Source organism: Falco cherrug, chromosome 2 (genome assembly GCF_023634085.1).
Source record: "Falco cherrug isolate bFalChe1 chromosome 2, bFalChe1.pri, whole genome shotgun sequence".
In the NCBI taxonomy this organism is placed as follows: Eukaryota; Metazoa; Chordata; class Aves; order Falconiformes; family Falconidae; genus Falco; species Falco cherrug.
This window is the reverse complement of record NC_073698.1, coordinates 22,510,273-22,523,504: the sequence shown is the minus strand read 5'-3', so window position 1 is coordinate 22,523,504 and position 13,232 is coordinate 22,510,273. Positions and strand designations below refer to the sequence as shown.

The window sequence follows — 13,232 nt, the reverse complement described above, 5'->3', positions numbered from 1 at the left end:
AAGCTCCCTCCTCATGAAGTTAGCTGTAGCAAGATTTCCTCCACACAAAAACGGCAACTAAGCCTACAGCATCTACCTCCCTGCTAATTTTCTGTCAAGACCTATTTCCAGTAACAAGATACCAGTACTAAATACCATTTAGGCTATGTTTTTAAAATTCTGTTGGGGGGAATTATGTAATGAAAAACTGCTTTTTAGAATTGGTAGCATACAACTGCCTAGAAGGCTGTCTGAACTACCAATGTAAGTGATACAGGAAAACATGGGCAGAGACTAAAATATGCACCTTCTCCCACCAAATCACTTTCCCAACCCACCACTCCCCAAATCCCAAGACAGAGGGACTCTGTGGTACAGGGCTGTACACATGCTGAGAAAGACCCGAATGTAATGAGATGAGTAGCCTTTCTGAGGGGAAAGGACCTATACATTATAGCTCGCTGGTTGAGGGAAAACTGCAGTGTAAATATGGGTCTCTAAGTTGACTACACAAACCTTTTTTTTTTTTCATATGCATTCCTATTTATGATTGTTTTAATGCATTTAAAAAGAAACATTTTACAGTTTTATACATTAAAATTTTGATTACTCAAGATATAATCAAGTCACTAGTAACTACGAAAAATAAGGAAATTGTTGGCAGAAAGTGAATTTATGACTCAAAATAACACAAAAAGCCTATAAAAGTTATTTTAAGTTAAAGACCAGTTATGTATTTTTTAAAAAATTAGTTACACTGGAAAAGTGGAAGCCCTTGGTATGGGTATAACTTCTGCATTCTTTTCCTGCTGTGGTAATATCTTAAGAAAGTAAGGAAAAAAAAAAAATCTATATTTTGATACACACTTAGAAATCCAGGGTCCCCCTCCCTCTTCCCCCACTGGGAATGGATGGCTCAGAGGACTGGTGCTCCGATGCAGAATCTTTCACCTGTCCATTAACAGAGTGACTAAATTTGTGTTCTAAGTTATTCCCAAATGAATTCAAAGCTATAAATTAAGAAATAAATGGGTGGTCTATGTGCAATTACTAGCAAGTAGTTGTACACAGCAAATATCACCACCACAGCTGAACATGAACATGCCCAGAGGATGAACCTACATTCTCAATTTTGGAAGCAACCACTCCGTGAAGAATAAGGCAATAGGAAGATATTTTCCCTTCCACTGTCCGTGCTGTACCTGTTTTGTACGGAGAAGACCTCAGTCTCTACTGTCAACCTTAAACTTCAAAAGGGCATTAAAAACTTTCAGGGTAGGATCTGCAGAAGCGTTCAGCCTTGGGCCATCTGCTCCCTGGATTTCAAAGGGCGAGGGAAGGACTAGAGCAGCACTGAACACTCCAAGAAAACCCTACCCTGAAGCATTATACTAGTGATTAACAATATAGCTCAGATAAACAAAACAGTAAGAGTACAGAGCAACAATGCAGAAGAATAATCTTATAAAAGAAAGTCAGAGGGATGTGAAAAAGATGACCTAGCTTTAAAAAAACCCCTTCCAAACAGGGCTGCGTTACCATAGCAAATGTAAGCAGGCTGTGCGTTAGCAGTCCGCTATCAAAGTGCTGCCACGCTAATGCACAGCCTGGTATAGCTTATTGCTGTTAGACTACAGTTAATTTTTATTTATTTAATTTAAAACAATTGAAGTTCTACAAGTTATTCTCTCACTGTGAACAGTAACTCCCACCATAAAATGTTACAATAGTGGGGAAAGTGTTGGGTTCTCCCTACCCTGGTACATACACCCCGGTTTGAGCATTTATATAGCAGTAGTTCCCATTTTGGCTGAACTGTTGTGTTTTGGACTTTTAAGATCCCTTGCATTTATCTCCAAGGGACGTGCCTACCCTTTCAAGAACATTTTGTAGGCTAAATGCCACCTTTGATTCCATTATAACATTTAATGTTTGTAGCGATGAGTCCCTATTTAGATTTTTATAAGCAGCAGCAAGATAATGTCATGGCATTATGGGGGTAAATGGAGGAAATTTTGAAATCCTCTTTCTTTCTCCTCCTTTCCCCCTAGGTTGTCCCCTTATCAAAATCCCCCACCCCACCAAACACCCACTTAAAACAAAATAATGACATTTTCCACTTTTTATTGATGAGGCTACAGCATTTCATCATCAGAACTGGTGCATGGGGCTAATATGAAGAAGCCAGTCACTCAGAAAACATCATTTAGGCAATGTGCCCAGGCACATACTAGTATTACAGTGACTACTTTAGGTGGTACAACTGCACCTTCAGAACATTCTAACTTAAATGCTACACTGGGACTTATCAAAGATATAAACATACCAATTTTTACTCTTCCTCGCTCAGGACCTTCACCCATAACTAAAATATTAGCAGGTTTCTGTGGAAAAAAAAATAAATATACAATACATATACCACGATAAACCTAAACATTAGTCTCTGAAAAGTTAGTTAAGCTTTGTTTTGCCAGTTTTAAACCAACTTTGTTTTGATAAAAATGACAAGTTTCTCTGACACAGTAAAGCTGTGCAAGGACCCAGACACAGGCTCTCCCTGACTGCATCTTCCTCACATTTTGGCATTTCTGTGCTCCAGCACCATGCTCCCTGACACCCTGGTGTCTGTCCTCAACCCATGTGAGCTGGCAGTTGCCAAGCCGCTGAGATTTCTACCAAAGTTGCCCTAGATCCCTTTGGCAGGAGTCAGCCCCATTGCTGCCCACCACAGGGATGGGAAGCCAGCTCTACAATACGTTTTGCCCAGTGTCGTTAGGCACATTTGCAGACACATTTTACATAAAAAACACCTGCATAAGATAGAGATTAAACATTACCATATCACTTAATATCGGAGAGAAAAATCATCTAAATTATTCCTATTTACAAATATATACCAATTCAGACAGCTGCGAAACTAATAAGCAATTGCCTTCACATTATTTTTCTCTCCCTCTTTCCTTTCTCTTACTAGGGAGGAGAGTTAAAAAATGGAGCTAGAGTTCAGCTGGTTACAAACATAACCACTCACTTCTCAATCCTATATTTTGTGCCATCCTGTTTCTCATAATCCAGTCTTGGCATCTGCAGTCAGAAGGTTCCTCCAGTACTAACACTGTTTATATAAATCAAACCTGCATTGCTTATTTTGAGGGGAAAAAAAGTCAGGAAACTCACAGCTAGAGCTGAAAATGTATACTAGACTTCTTTTGGAGTAATTTAGACACCCATTCATACTGTAAAGCATGGACAAAACAGAGGCTCCTATTCAGCTGTGAACCGTAAGAATTACAGTAAGGCTGAGTTACAGTTCTTGCTTTGCTTTCCCAGTTTAAATTGGCCTGGAAAGTACCCCAGCAAGATAGTTTAGGCTACCTAAAAGTTAATATAATAAATCCTAGTATCTTAGTATACTAACATCTTAGTATTATTTACCAAACATATTCTTGGAAAATCTCATGTCTTCCTGAATCGATCAGGGTCTGGTGTAAACACATTCAAAGAGACAAAAGACCACACACTTCGATACCAGTCTAGAAGTAATTCATATTGTGTAAAATAAGGTGCAAAAATTAACAACCCAGCAAAAAAAAATTCCTTGAGAAACTTGAGTACTACTGCTTATGAAATGCTCCAACATGGATTTCTCAAACTGTACAATCCACGCACAAAATGTGTAAAAGGAATCTGAGGTGTTGCATCTCTGACAGCAGGTTAAAGACAGAAGAAAATATTATAGTTTGACTGTGATCAAAAAGGTAAAATATATCCCATTCTCTTCCCAGCAGCAGTAACAACAGATCCAGCTTGTGCTGCATTAGATCCGCGATATGTAGAAGAACTTGTGTCCTACACCGGCACCCCTGGTTTTTTTTGTTGTTGTTTTGGTTTTGGCTTTTTTTTAAAAAAAAAAATATTGAAGGCATACATTCCAGTAAGTGCTGCTTCAACATAAAAAATGCAGTACGTGGGCACACACCTCACAAAGTATTCTATTTTGATTGTTTCTAGAAAAGTCCTAGAAATAAACAAGCAGCGTAAATCTTAAAATTCAGAGTTAATAAAGCAATTTAAATTGCTAGGTAAGAAAACACGTAATTTTACCACAAATCATTCTGTTGCTACGCTGTGACTGAAAGAGCAAATATGCATATATTTTACAAAAGCTGCTTCATTATATTTGCAGTGTTTAATAAACTACATGCCTAATAGATATTTGAGTAGAGTTAACAACATATTACACAGGCACTAAAATTTCTCTGATAATTCATACATCCTCCTGAAGTATTATTTCCCACCCCCTGCATTTTCACAGGTTGCTAATACTATAAAGGAATGCTTGTAACATCCTCATGATGTTTTTACCTTAAAATATTTTACTATTTGGATTGCGGTAGGGACAAGGAGTCATATTCACAGACTCCATTATGCCAGACGGTTAATCAGCACAGCTCTGGGTAACAATTCCTGCCTCAAAGATCTTCTATACCTTAAGTTCAAGATCAGTACAGATGAGAAGAGAAAGCACAAGAGACAAGACAGTACTGGTTAGCAAAATAAGTAGCAACAGCTTGATTCACACTCATTTTTTTTCTTCCTCTCAGGATTTACAGAAGACATTTAAAAATACAGACAATTTAAAAATCCGTGTAGGAGTCTTCTAAAGCCACAAAAAAAAATAAAAATCAGTCGATCTGGAATAACGATTCACAGTAGTTCAACTCCTTCTAGATTCAAAAGCCCTTCACTGAAACAGCTCTGTTTCAAACAGAAGATTCCGACTACAGACAAAATTTTTTATATAGTCACATCATTGTAAAGATACATCATCACAATTAAAGATTACAAAAATTAAAATCAGAGGTCTTATGCTGAAGGTTCCCATTCCTAAAATCATTGCATTAATAGCCTGGAACAACATTATTAGTTGAAAGAATTTTACAAACAAGACCATTATCAGTATTCAAATTCAATAGGGGAATATCTACCAGGCAGCAGCATAGGGGCAGTATTGGTGTTACAAAAAAGTAAGCATTTTGAGGACTCCCTGAAAAACATTCAAATCCACTAATTTAAGTCAAAATGTGGGTCAAGGATTCTTGTTAGAAATCTTTGACTCAAGACACCCCAAACTGGAGGAAAAAGATAAATGACTCCCCAGATGCATCTCTTTGGGCAACTCATTACACATTAGAGATTTATTTGCAAAGAAAAATAAGCAGTCATTAGAAACAAAGGGAGGAATCTGGACAAGCTTCAGTTTAACTTGTTTAATTTCAGTTTAATTTTAATTATCCAGAGAAAACGTAAGTTTAAAGTGCTTATTCGAACCACTTGGGCTGAGTAAGAAAAATCTTCCAGCAATTTTTATATTGTGTTCTAAAAACACACTACTTTAAAGCTACTATCTTTTTTTAATATAAGTACAACAATCAATTTTTAAAACTCATTTTTGTTTTAATAGAGGCATATTGACTTTTGTTGTCAAGGAAAATAAATTTGCTCATGCCAGAAGAAAATACAAATGAGAAAGCTGTTATGATCCTAAACTGAACGTGAAGAGCCATGCAGTGATGTACAGCTGAGCACTTCAGACACCAATAAAACGACTTTCTGACAACCCCAGAGAATGAAATTCAAGAAAAATCACCCTCACCACCACCACACCTCAGCAGCAGCGAAATAATTCATTCACATGGAGGAAGAGCCTTGTGACCATGGCACAGCACTAAATCTTATCTTGTCCTAGATTTGGCTTTGTAGGAGCCCTTGTGTGATTCCTAGGTAAGTCCTATTGTCATGCATGTAAATCACTGTTACTACTGAAGAGAGAGCAAAGATCCTCACTGAAATATTTTAGGATACTTCTAATTTAATCATTATTTGCAAACAGAAGTCCTAAGATGCAGGCTAATTTCAAATAAAGTGCTAAAAACCCAGAGGTTACACCAACAGGTTCATAAATCTATGGAACTTCAGGCAGCCACCTTCATCCATCTGCCTGACTTGTCATGATACCGCTCTGTTCACCCTGATGATCCTGAAGTCTCTGACGATGATGATTCTAAAGTCTCTGCATAATTCCCAAACAATCTACTCTTTGCCTTTCCTCTGTTGGAGTGTTTTCATTTCCCTCTAACACATCAGATGAGTTTACTCCCATTACCTCTTCTCTTGACATCAGCAGAAAGAGCAGAAAACTGCTCCTTAATGCTTCTGAACACACACACACCTCTTCAGTCCTACCACCTAGATGTGATGCCTCCTCTGCTCAGTGCTTCCTAGCTGGTTATTTCTCCTGGACGTATGATCATTCTTCTTGCTCCCCTCTAGCTGTTCTGCCTTGGACCACCTATTTGTTTGAACTCAAGTGCTCCAAATTACACACTGCTCCTGCCGAGGCTTCACTAATGCTAAATGCGGCAGAGGGGTTTTTACATGCCTTGCACAGCATCTTCCACTTTATACAATGCCAGTATGGCATCGTGTTTTGCCTCACTGTGTATTGCTATTGATTCATGTTAAGGTTACGAGTCATGCATTTTCTTCGTGTCTTTTCTGCAGGACTGTTACTTGATTTTTTAAAATCATTGTTCCATTTGAACAAACACTGCAGTCATACCGCTTCTTAACATACACTGAAAACATCTGTGTTCATTCAGAGTAGCAACTCAAGCTTCAGAACTTACTTGGTTTTGTCTTCAAAACAGAAAAGAACACGAAAATTATACCAATCTATGTCTTGACAAGATGTGAGCATATCAAAAAGAGACAGCATTCCTGCTGCTCACAGCAAGTTATTCATAGGAGCAGGAGATGATTACTTATTTTATGTCTGCATACTAGATGTCTGGAAATCACAGGACATTTTCTCATGCTCCAGGAATAGTAGTCTGCTGTTGTGTCCTCCTTTCACTAAATTTTACTCATCAAAGCAGTGAGGAAAAAAACCTGGCATTTTTGGAGAGCCCAGCCACTGGGATCTTTGATACTTACTACTTTTAGCATCAAACCAGGTCTGTGGGAACTATTATTCTACTTGATTTTTTGCTACTAGGCTGTTTCTGAACTTTTTAGTTTTCAAAGGTTGATTTTAAACATACCTATCAATAAGTAACCAAAATTCCTTTAAGTTAGCTATAGTATTATAACGTAGATGCTACCCCGCTCCACCCCCAACTTATTAACTGTTTGTAGTAGTCCCATGTATATTTATGAACACTCATCCTCTTTATACCTCCATTTTAATGCACCTTCTAGTAAGTTTTTAGTATCATTTAACCAACTTCCATTTGGATAATCCTGTACTTAATAGTGTGGCTACTAAAGCATTACTCAGTAGAGGGTTCACAGCAATGGGGGAAGTCCCACAAATTGTTAACCACTAATTTGTGTATCATCAACAGCTGTGCCACCAGTTTTCAGAACTGGCCATCCCACCCCTTTCTACCTGTGATGAGTCAAGATAATTAAAGAGCAGAACACTGGTTTTCATTTTAAAAAAAAAAGCAGTTTAACTTTAAAAGAACAGTAACAAGCAAAGCGCTTTTATCCCTAAAGTAGTTTGCTTTTGCAATCATGGCCTCAACAATGATTCTATTAAGATTTAAAATTACTTTTGAGTATGTTAGACTTCAAAGTATTATTAAACACAGGAACAGATTCAAATGCATAACCCCATGATGACAAAAAAATATTTCAACTTCGGTTGTATGTAAGCAAGTGCCTGAGAAGCATGAAACACTAACAAGTTAAAAATGTCTTGCTGTGAAGTTTGCAATTCAGTGGCAAGTAAAAAAAATAAATCAAAATTGAAAGATAACTACAAGGGCTTACCAAGTTGTAGCCTGCTTGGAACAGCATTTTTGTGACACAGCAGTAAAAATCTTAACATATTTATGTGGTTTATCACTTCCCAGTTAGGTCCCCTGACAAGAAAAAACTGCAGCAAAATCCTACTAGCCTTCAGATAGCCTTGCAAAATTCACACCCCATCTTAGGGTCTCCCCACAAACCACTTATGCTTCTTAAGGTACATTACCTTAATAACTTTGTTGATCTTCAAGTACTCATAACATACACCAAAACATTCCCTGATTATCGAGGTGGGGTGCTCCCCTAATGCATTCTTAGGGACTGAAATTGACTTTTTTGAACATTTTATGGTTAAAGGAAAAAAAAAATCAATTTTCTTTCTGTTTTGAACAAAACTGACTACATTAATGCTAAACAGTACTCTAGCACAATTAAAGTGTCAATGCAACCATATTCAAATGATATTATCAACACTTTTCTGAAATCAAGGAAATAACTTCAAAGATGTACATCCACAATTAAGATAATTTCAGTTGCATTTATTAACTGATTTGGGGCTTTAAAATAAATCATCATCAAAAGACCTCTACAAATAATGGTGAAAACAATGGCTGCGCAGAACTCAATATTATTAAATCTAAACATTAAAGTCATCTTTTTAATTAAAAAAACACATCAATTATGAAAAGCACTGGAAAATACAGAAAATTTATTTTAATACTTCCTGTTAATTATCTTCTTATAAAGAACATCTCAGAGCTGTTAAAAAAAAATATAAATCAAGCACCTAAATAAAATTCTCATTAAAACCAGGAACCATTAAAATTAACAGTAACAGCCAAACAAAACCAAACCCCTACATTATCAAAGCACACATGCTCCAAGATTTCAAAAGTATGGAAAGGATTTGGATAGGATAGCAGATAGAGGGATGCCATGTCTATGCCAGGGAGGCCTTCTGCTAGTTACCATCACTGTACTTTATTTCTGTTCCAGCCTGATGAAAGCTGCTGGCCTCACTATTACATTTTTATGCTCTGAACACACTCCAAGAATTTTCTTCCTTTGCTGTCACTCAATTACTGCCAACTTGGGGCAATGTAACGTATTAAAGCTCACACATAGCCTAATATGCAGGCTTTTCTATCACTTTCATTGGAACTGAAGTGAAGTTGAAAGAATAAAAACCTAATTGCACTCTTCAGCCAACTCTCCCACTCCCTAAAAATGTCCATCAGGACAAGCTACAGGGTGTGACGTTCAGTATCGTCTCCAAGGAAGAAAAGGGATATCCACAGGCAAAAATATGATTGTTGCAGGAAAATCTAACATATCAAGTATTGTTAACACGTTATTCAAAAGTGTAATAACAAACTTAATAAATACACATTTCCTATGAGTTTTGTGACGCAGGCGATTACTCTGTCCATAGATCAGGATGACCTAATGCTGTGGACACATCAGAGCAGGATCAAACACAAGAGAAGGGTGTGCACTGATAATGGGTTTTAGGTACTACATTATTGCAGATGTAATTCCATCTCCTTTTACGATTTAGATTCTGCCTCACAAGTGAAAATTTTGCATGGGTAATAAGAACACCAAGAACCATTCTTGCTCACACATTTTCTTGGAGCAGCTTCCACCAGTTAAAAAAGCATTCAGCAGTACTGTAGTCTTATACCTTCTAATACTTTCACATGAAGGAAGAGAACTGCTTCATTTACTCACTGGTTTGCATGCAGTTGTGGTAGCCCATGCCATTTTCCTTAACAGACCTGTTTTATTGTTGTTTTTCATTTAAACAGTACTCTCCTCACTCTCATATCACCCTACTTGTATTGACTGAAACCTAAGTCCTCCTGTTCTAGATGAAGCAAAAATAAAAAAGTTGAAAATTCTGCACAATTTATTACGATCATTTCCCAGTGGCTGCCTGGGCTTTGTTTGACCTTACTTGTTAAAGAACCTTTGTGCACAAAACAAACACAACATTTCTAACAATGCCCCAAAGGTTATGTTTGTGTCACTCATGTTCAGAGCAAGGAGTTTATACAGAGCAAGCTTTTCTATGGGTAAGTGTGCCCTATTTATAAGGCAAATTTTTCACAGGCTACTTGGAGTCTGCTTTGAGTCAATCAAGGGACTGTCTTCTTACCATCTTTTCAAACTTTCCTCTGTGGTAAGATGTATGTAGATCATTCATATAGATCAATGCAATTTTTTTTTCTACAGCAGGATGCAGACAAAACAATTACTGTGGCCATTTCCTGTATTTTGAACAATTTATATTCCTATCTGCCACAGTATTTTACAGTTACAACTTTGCCACCACCTCAACAAGGTACTTAGTACTAAAAGCGCAACAGAACTACACTGCAAACTGCATCTAAGTGTTTCTAAAATCATACTCAAGGGTTTTTACTAAATCCTACTGCAGGGGTTTTATTGACTAAGCTTACTTCAAAGGAACACTCGTGATCGAAATGCTTCTAGTCCTCCCTGCCTCTGTCACATCAAAACCAAAAGTTACATTGATACTTTTTCCTGTCTGGCTAGTACAGCTCATTAGCTTTATGATAGGAATTAGATCAGAAACTTCTAGAATGCCTTTCCTCTGTAGAAGTCTTACCTCTTACATATCTAGACAGGAAAGTTCTCTCAGCCAGTTTACCTATCACTACAATGCACTGAGCTGGCCTTCAAGCAGTGAAGGATTACTTACATCATCCTCTTTCCAGCATAATCACATATCTGGCCATCTTGGAAAGCCAGCACATTAAAAATCAGACTAGTATCAGAAGAACACGTTTAAAGCTACAGAAAACAAAGAAATCTAGTACAGCCTGCTGCCCATCAGTTAATGTATTTGCAAGCCAAAAATGTCATCTAATTAGGGCAGGACTTTTGTTACTAAAAAGGCAAAACCAGATTCAAACTACCTAAAAATCCTCTTATTACATATACACACAGAGATACAAAAATTATCTGTATCAGGTATCCATATATGAATGATATTCCTCAATATGGTACTTACATTACACGCATATAATTCTCATTCTATGATTCTACTTCAGTTATTAAACTACTTAAATGCCCTGGAGTTTAAAAACGCCAAAATATTTCTAAGCTTGAAAAAAGTAATAGCAAAAGTATTTTACCAAAACCAAATTTGACAAAACAGCATCTTAAGGAATGAGCCCTCTTTACATAAAGAATGCTGGTTCTGCATGTGGGCACCCTGCTTTCTGAAAAGTGCAGACATTCAAGACAGAATGACAGGGTAACTACACTTGCTAGGAAGGCATCTCCTTTGCAGTATTCAAAAATCCTTAGTTACTGAAACGAGTAGCAGAATATTTTCTACTGTTTCAATATTGAAAAAATAATTGTGAAACACATAAAACTTTAAAATCTTCATTTTTGTTACCAAGAGATTTGTTTGTAACCACTATTACAAAGTGGTCATCTGACCATCCTTTTGTACAACCACAGCTACATTCTGCTGCTGCTCCTCTTGCCCTCCTCTTGCATTTTTTGTACTACGTGACAGAATGAAGTTCACACAGGTTTTAGTGCACGTTCTTTTTGCAAGCAACTTTCTTTTCTGAAGTCTTTGTGAGGGCAGAATAAATGGACTGTGAGACTGCTGCAGCAGCAACTACTAAATGAATTTATGACGGACTAAAAATGTCAAGTTCAGCACATAGGAAGTGATGGGATACCTCAGCTGTCAGACAATGTTGGGTAGCTGACTTGAAGGTTTTCAGAACACCACATTTCTAAATATTGTCTTGTGAAAGTTGCTTAATAAAGAACCATTAGGAGAAACATCAAGCCTTTTAGACAGTTAAACAATGGAGTTAGCTTTTACAAGGAGCTCCTACAACTTCACAAGTAATATACTTGAATAAACCTTTTAAAAATCTCCTAATAGTCCAATTTTCCTCACAGTCAGAAATAACAAAGCACCATAAACACTGACGTGAAACATAAGTGATACTGCTTTTGTAAGCAGTATGAGGATCAAAAATACTCCTCCAAAACTACTTTCCTGTATTTTAAAAAAACCCTATTCTTCATTCTACACATTCTTATTAAAACATTCATCACAGACATCCTTAACGTTTTCTGGTTAAACATGACGCCACTTGGGCAACACCCATGCATTTTTCCAAACGGTTTTTATATGACCTATGTAATTTTCCTGCTAAAAAGTTTAATTATTTGACTTTCTGCTTTGCTACATATTCTGTCCCCAATTAAGTCAGTCTGCTATAGGATTCTTCCATCTTCATTCAGAGGTCCTGTAGAAGAGGTACGTCATATGCAATTTTAAATGGGCAATACCTTTTTGAGCATTCTTCATAGTTAACAGGAGTTGTTAGTAAGTTTCAGATCTAATCTTATAGGCATCAAGGTATTACAGCCTCATCAGACCTTGTTCTCTTGGGGAAGGGGTAAAGGACACTTACTAGGTTTCAAAAATTCCAATAGAAAACGACACAAATCTTTTATAAAAAGCTTTCACTGAAAAAAACCCCAACACCTTCTCTTTTTTAAAAAAAGATTTCACATGCTTCATGTATTAATTCACTCGTTCTCTTTTTCTTCATGAAATCTTTCAGTCTGGAGCATCTTAACAAAACAAGGTGTTCTCTGACAGCTGCAGCTTTTGAAGCCCATGTCCTCAGCTTCTAAGTCCTAGATCTTCTTCCTTCATTTCTCACTGCACATATTCCAGCTCCCTCCTATGCCTTTTTTCCCCACATTCAGAATCTTCAAGCTACTTTGCCACCTGCCATCTGTTTTGATGACCAAGCACAAAGGAGCAGCGGAGAGAGGCAGGCACTGTGAATGACCAGTGAACCACTACCTTCAGAGTGCAGCCAAGCCACATTGAAATAGCCCAGCTACAACTCCCAATGCATTTCTCCCGGAACATATCTCCTCCTCTATTCAGCATGTGCTTTTCATGAAATATGAAAGAGTTTGACTGTTTGGATGCCATATCTTTCTACCAGATGTATCTGAAATTTGCTAAGAGACACAAAGGTTACTTGGAAGAACTAGCAAAAAAGCAACATGCCCGGCTAAGTTTTGTCACCTTAAGCTGCCAGGCTACAACCACACAGTATCAGCAAACCAGCATAAAAGTTTTTTATTGTGCAACACGCAACACCATTTCCTTTTTTTTCAACTATTTCTGGTAGACACTGCAGTAGCAATGCTACTGTTTCTCCCGTCTAGAACTCTAAAGCACCACCTTGTTTCCAGTTCGGAAGTCAGTATGCAACACCTGTTTCTGGTGCTGTTACTAAATGTGGGTTCCACCAGACAGGGACAAACTTCTCAAAAGCTACCACAATAACAGTAATTCTTCATGAAAGACGCTGAAAAGGCCTGCCTTGATTTGATACCCTGTAAAGATGTAAATG

General features: G+C 37.3%; 1 protein-coding gene across 7 annotated transcripts in view; it reads right to left on the bottom strand.

Moving 5' to 3' along the window:
- The window catches only part of CDK8 (cyclin dependent kinase 8), an 83,789-nt gene that overhangs the window by 18,499 nt on the left and 52,058 nt on the right, over window positions 1-13,232 (bottom strand). For 4 of the 7 annotated variants that reach the window (XM_055701971.1, XM_055701969.1, XM_055701968.1 and 1 more), the window contains one exon: window positions 2,306-2,363. The exons of 2 other annotated variants lie outside the window; for them this stretch is intronic. In XM_055701971.1, coding sequence (XP_055557946.1) covers window positions 2,306-2,363 — 58 coding nt within the window. Of the gene's footprint in view, window positions 1-735; window positions 801-2,305; window positions 2,364-13,232 lie in introns of those variants that run through there. One more of the 7 variants, XM_027815581.2, reaches the window with a different exon arrangement.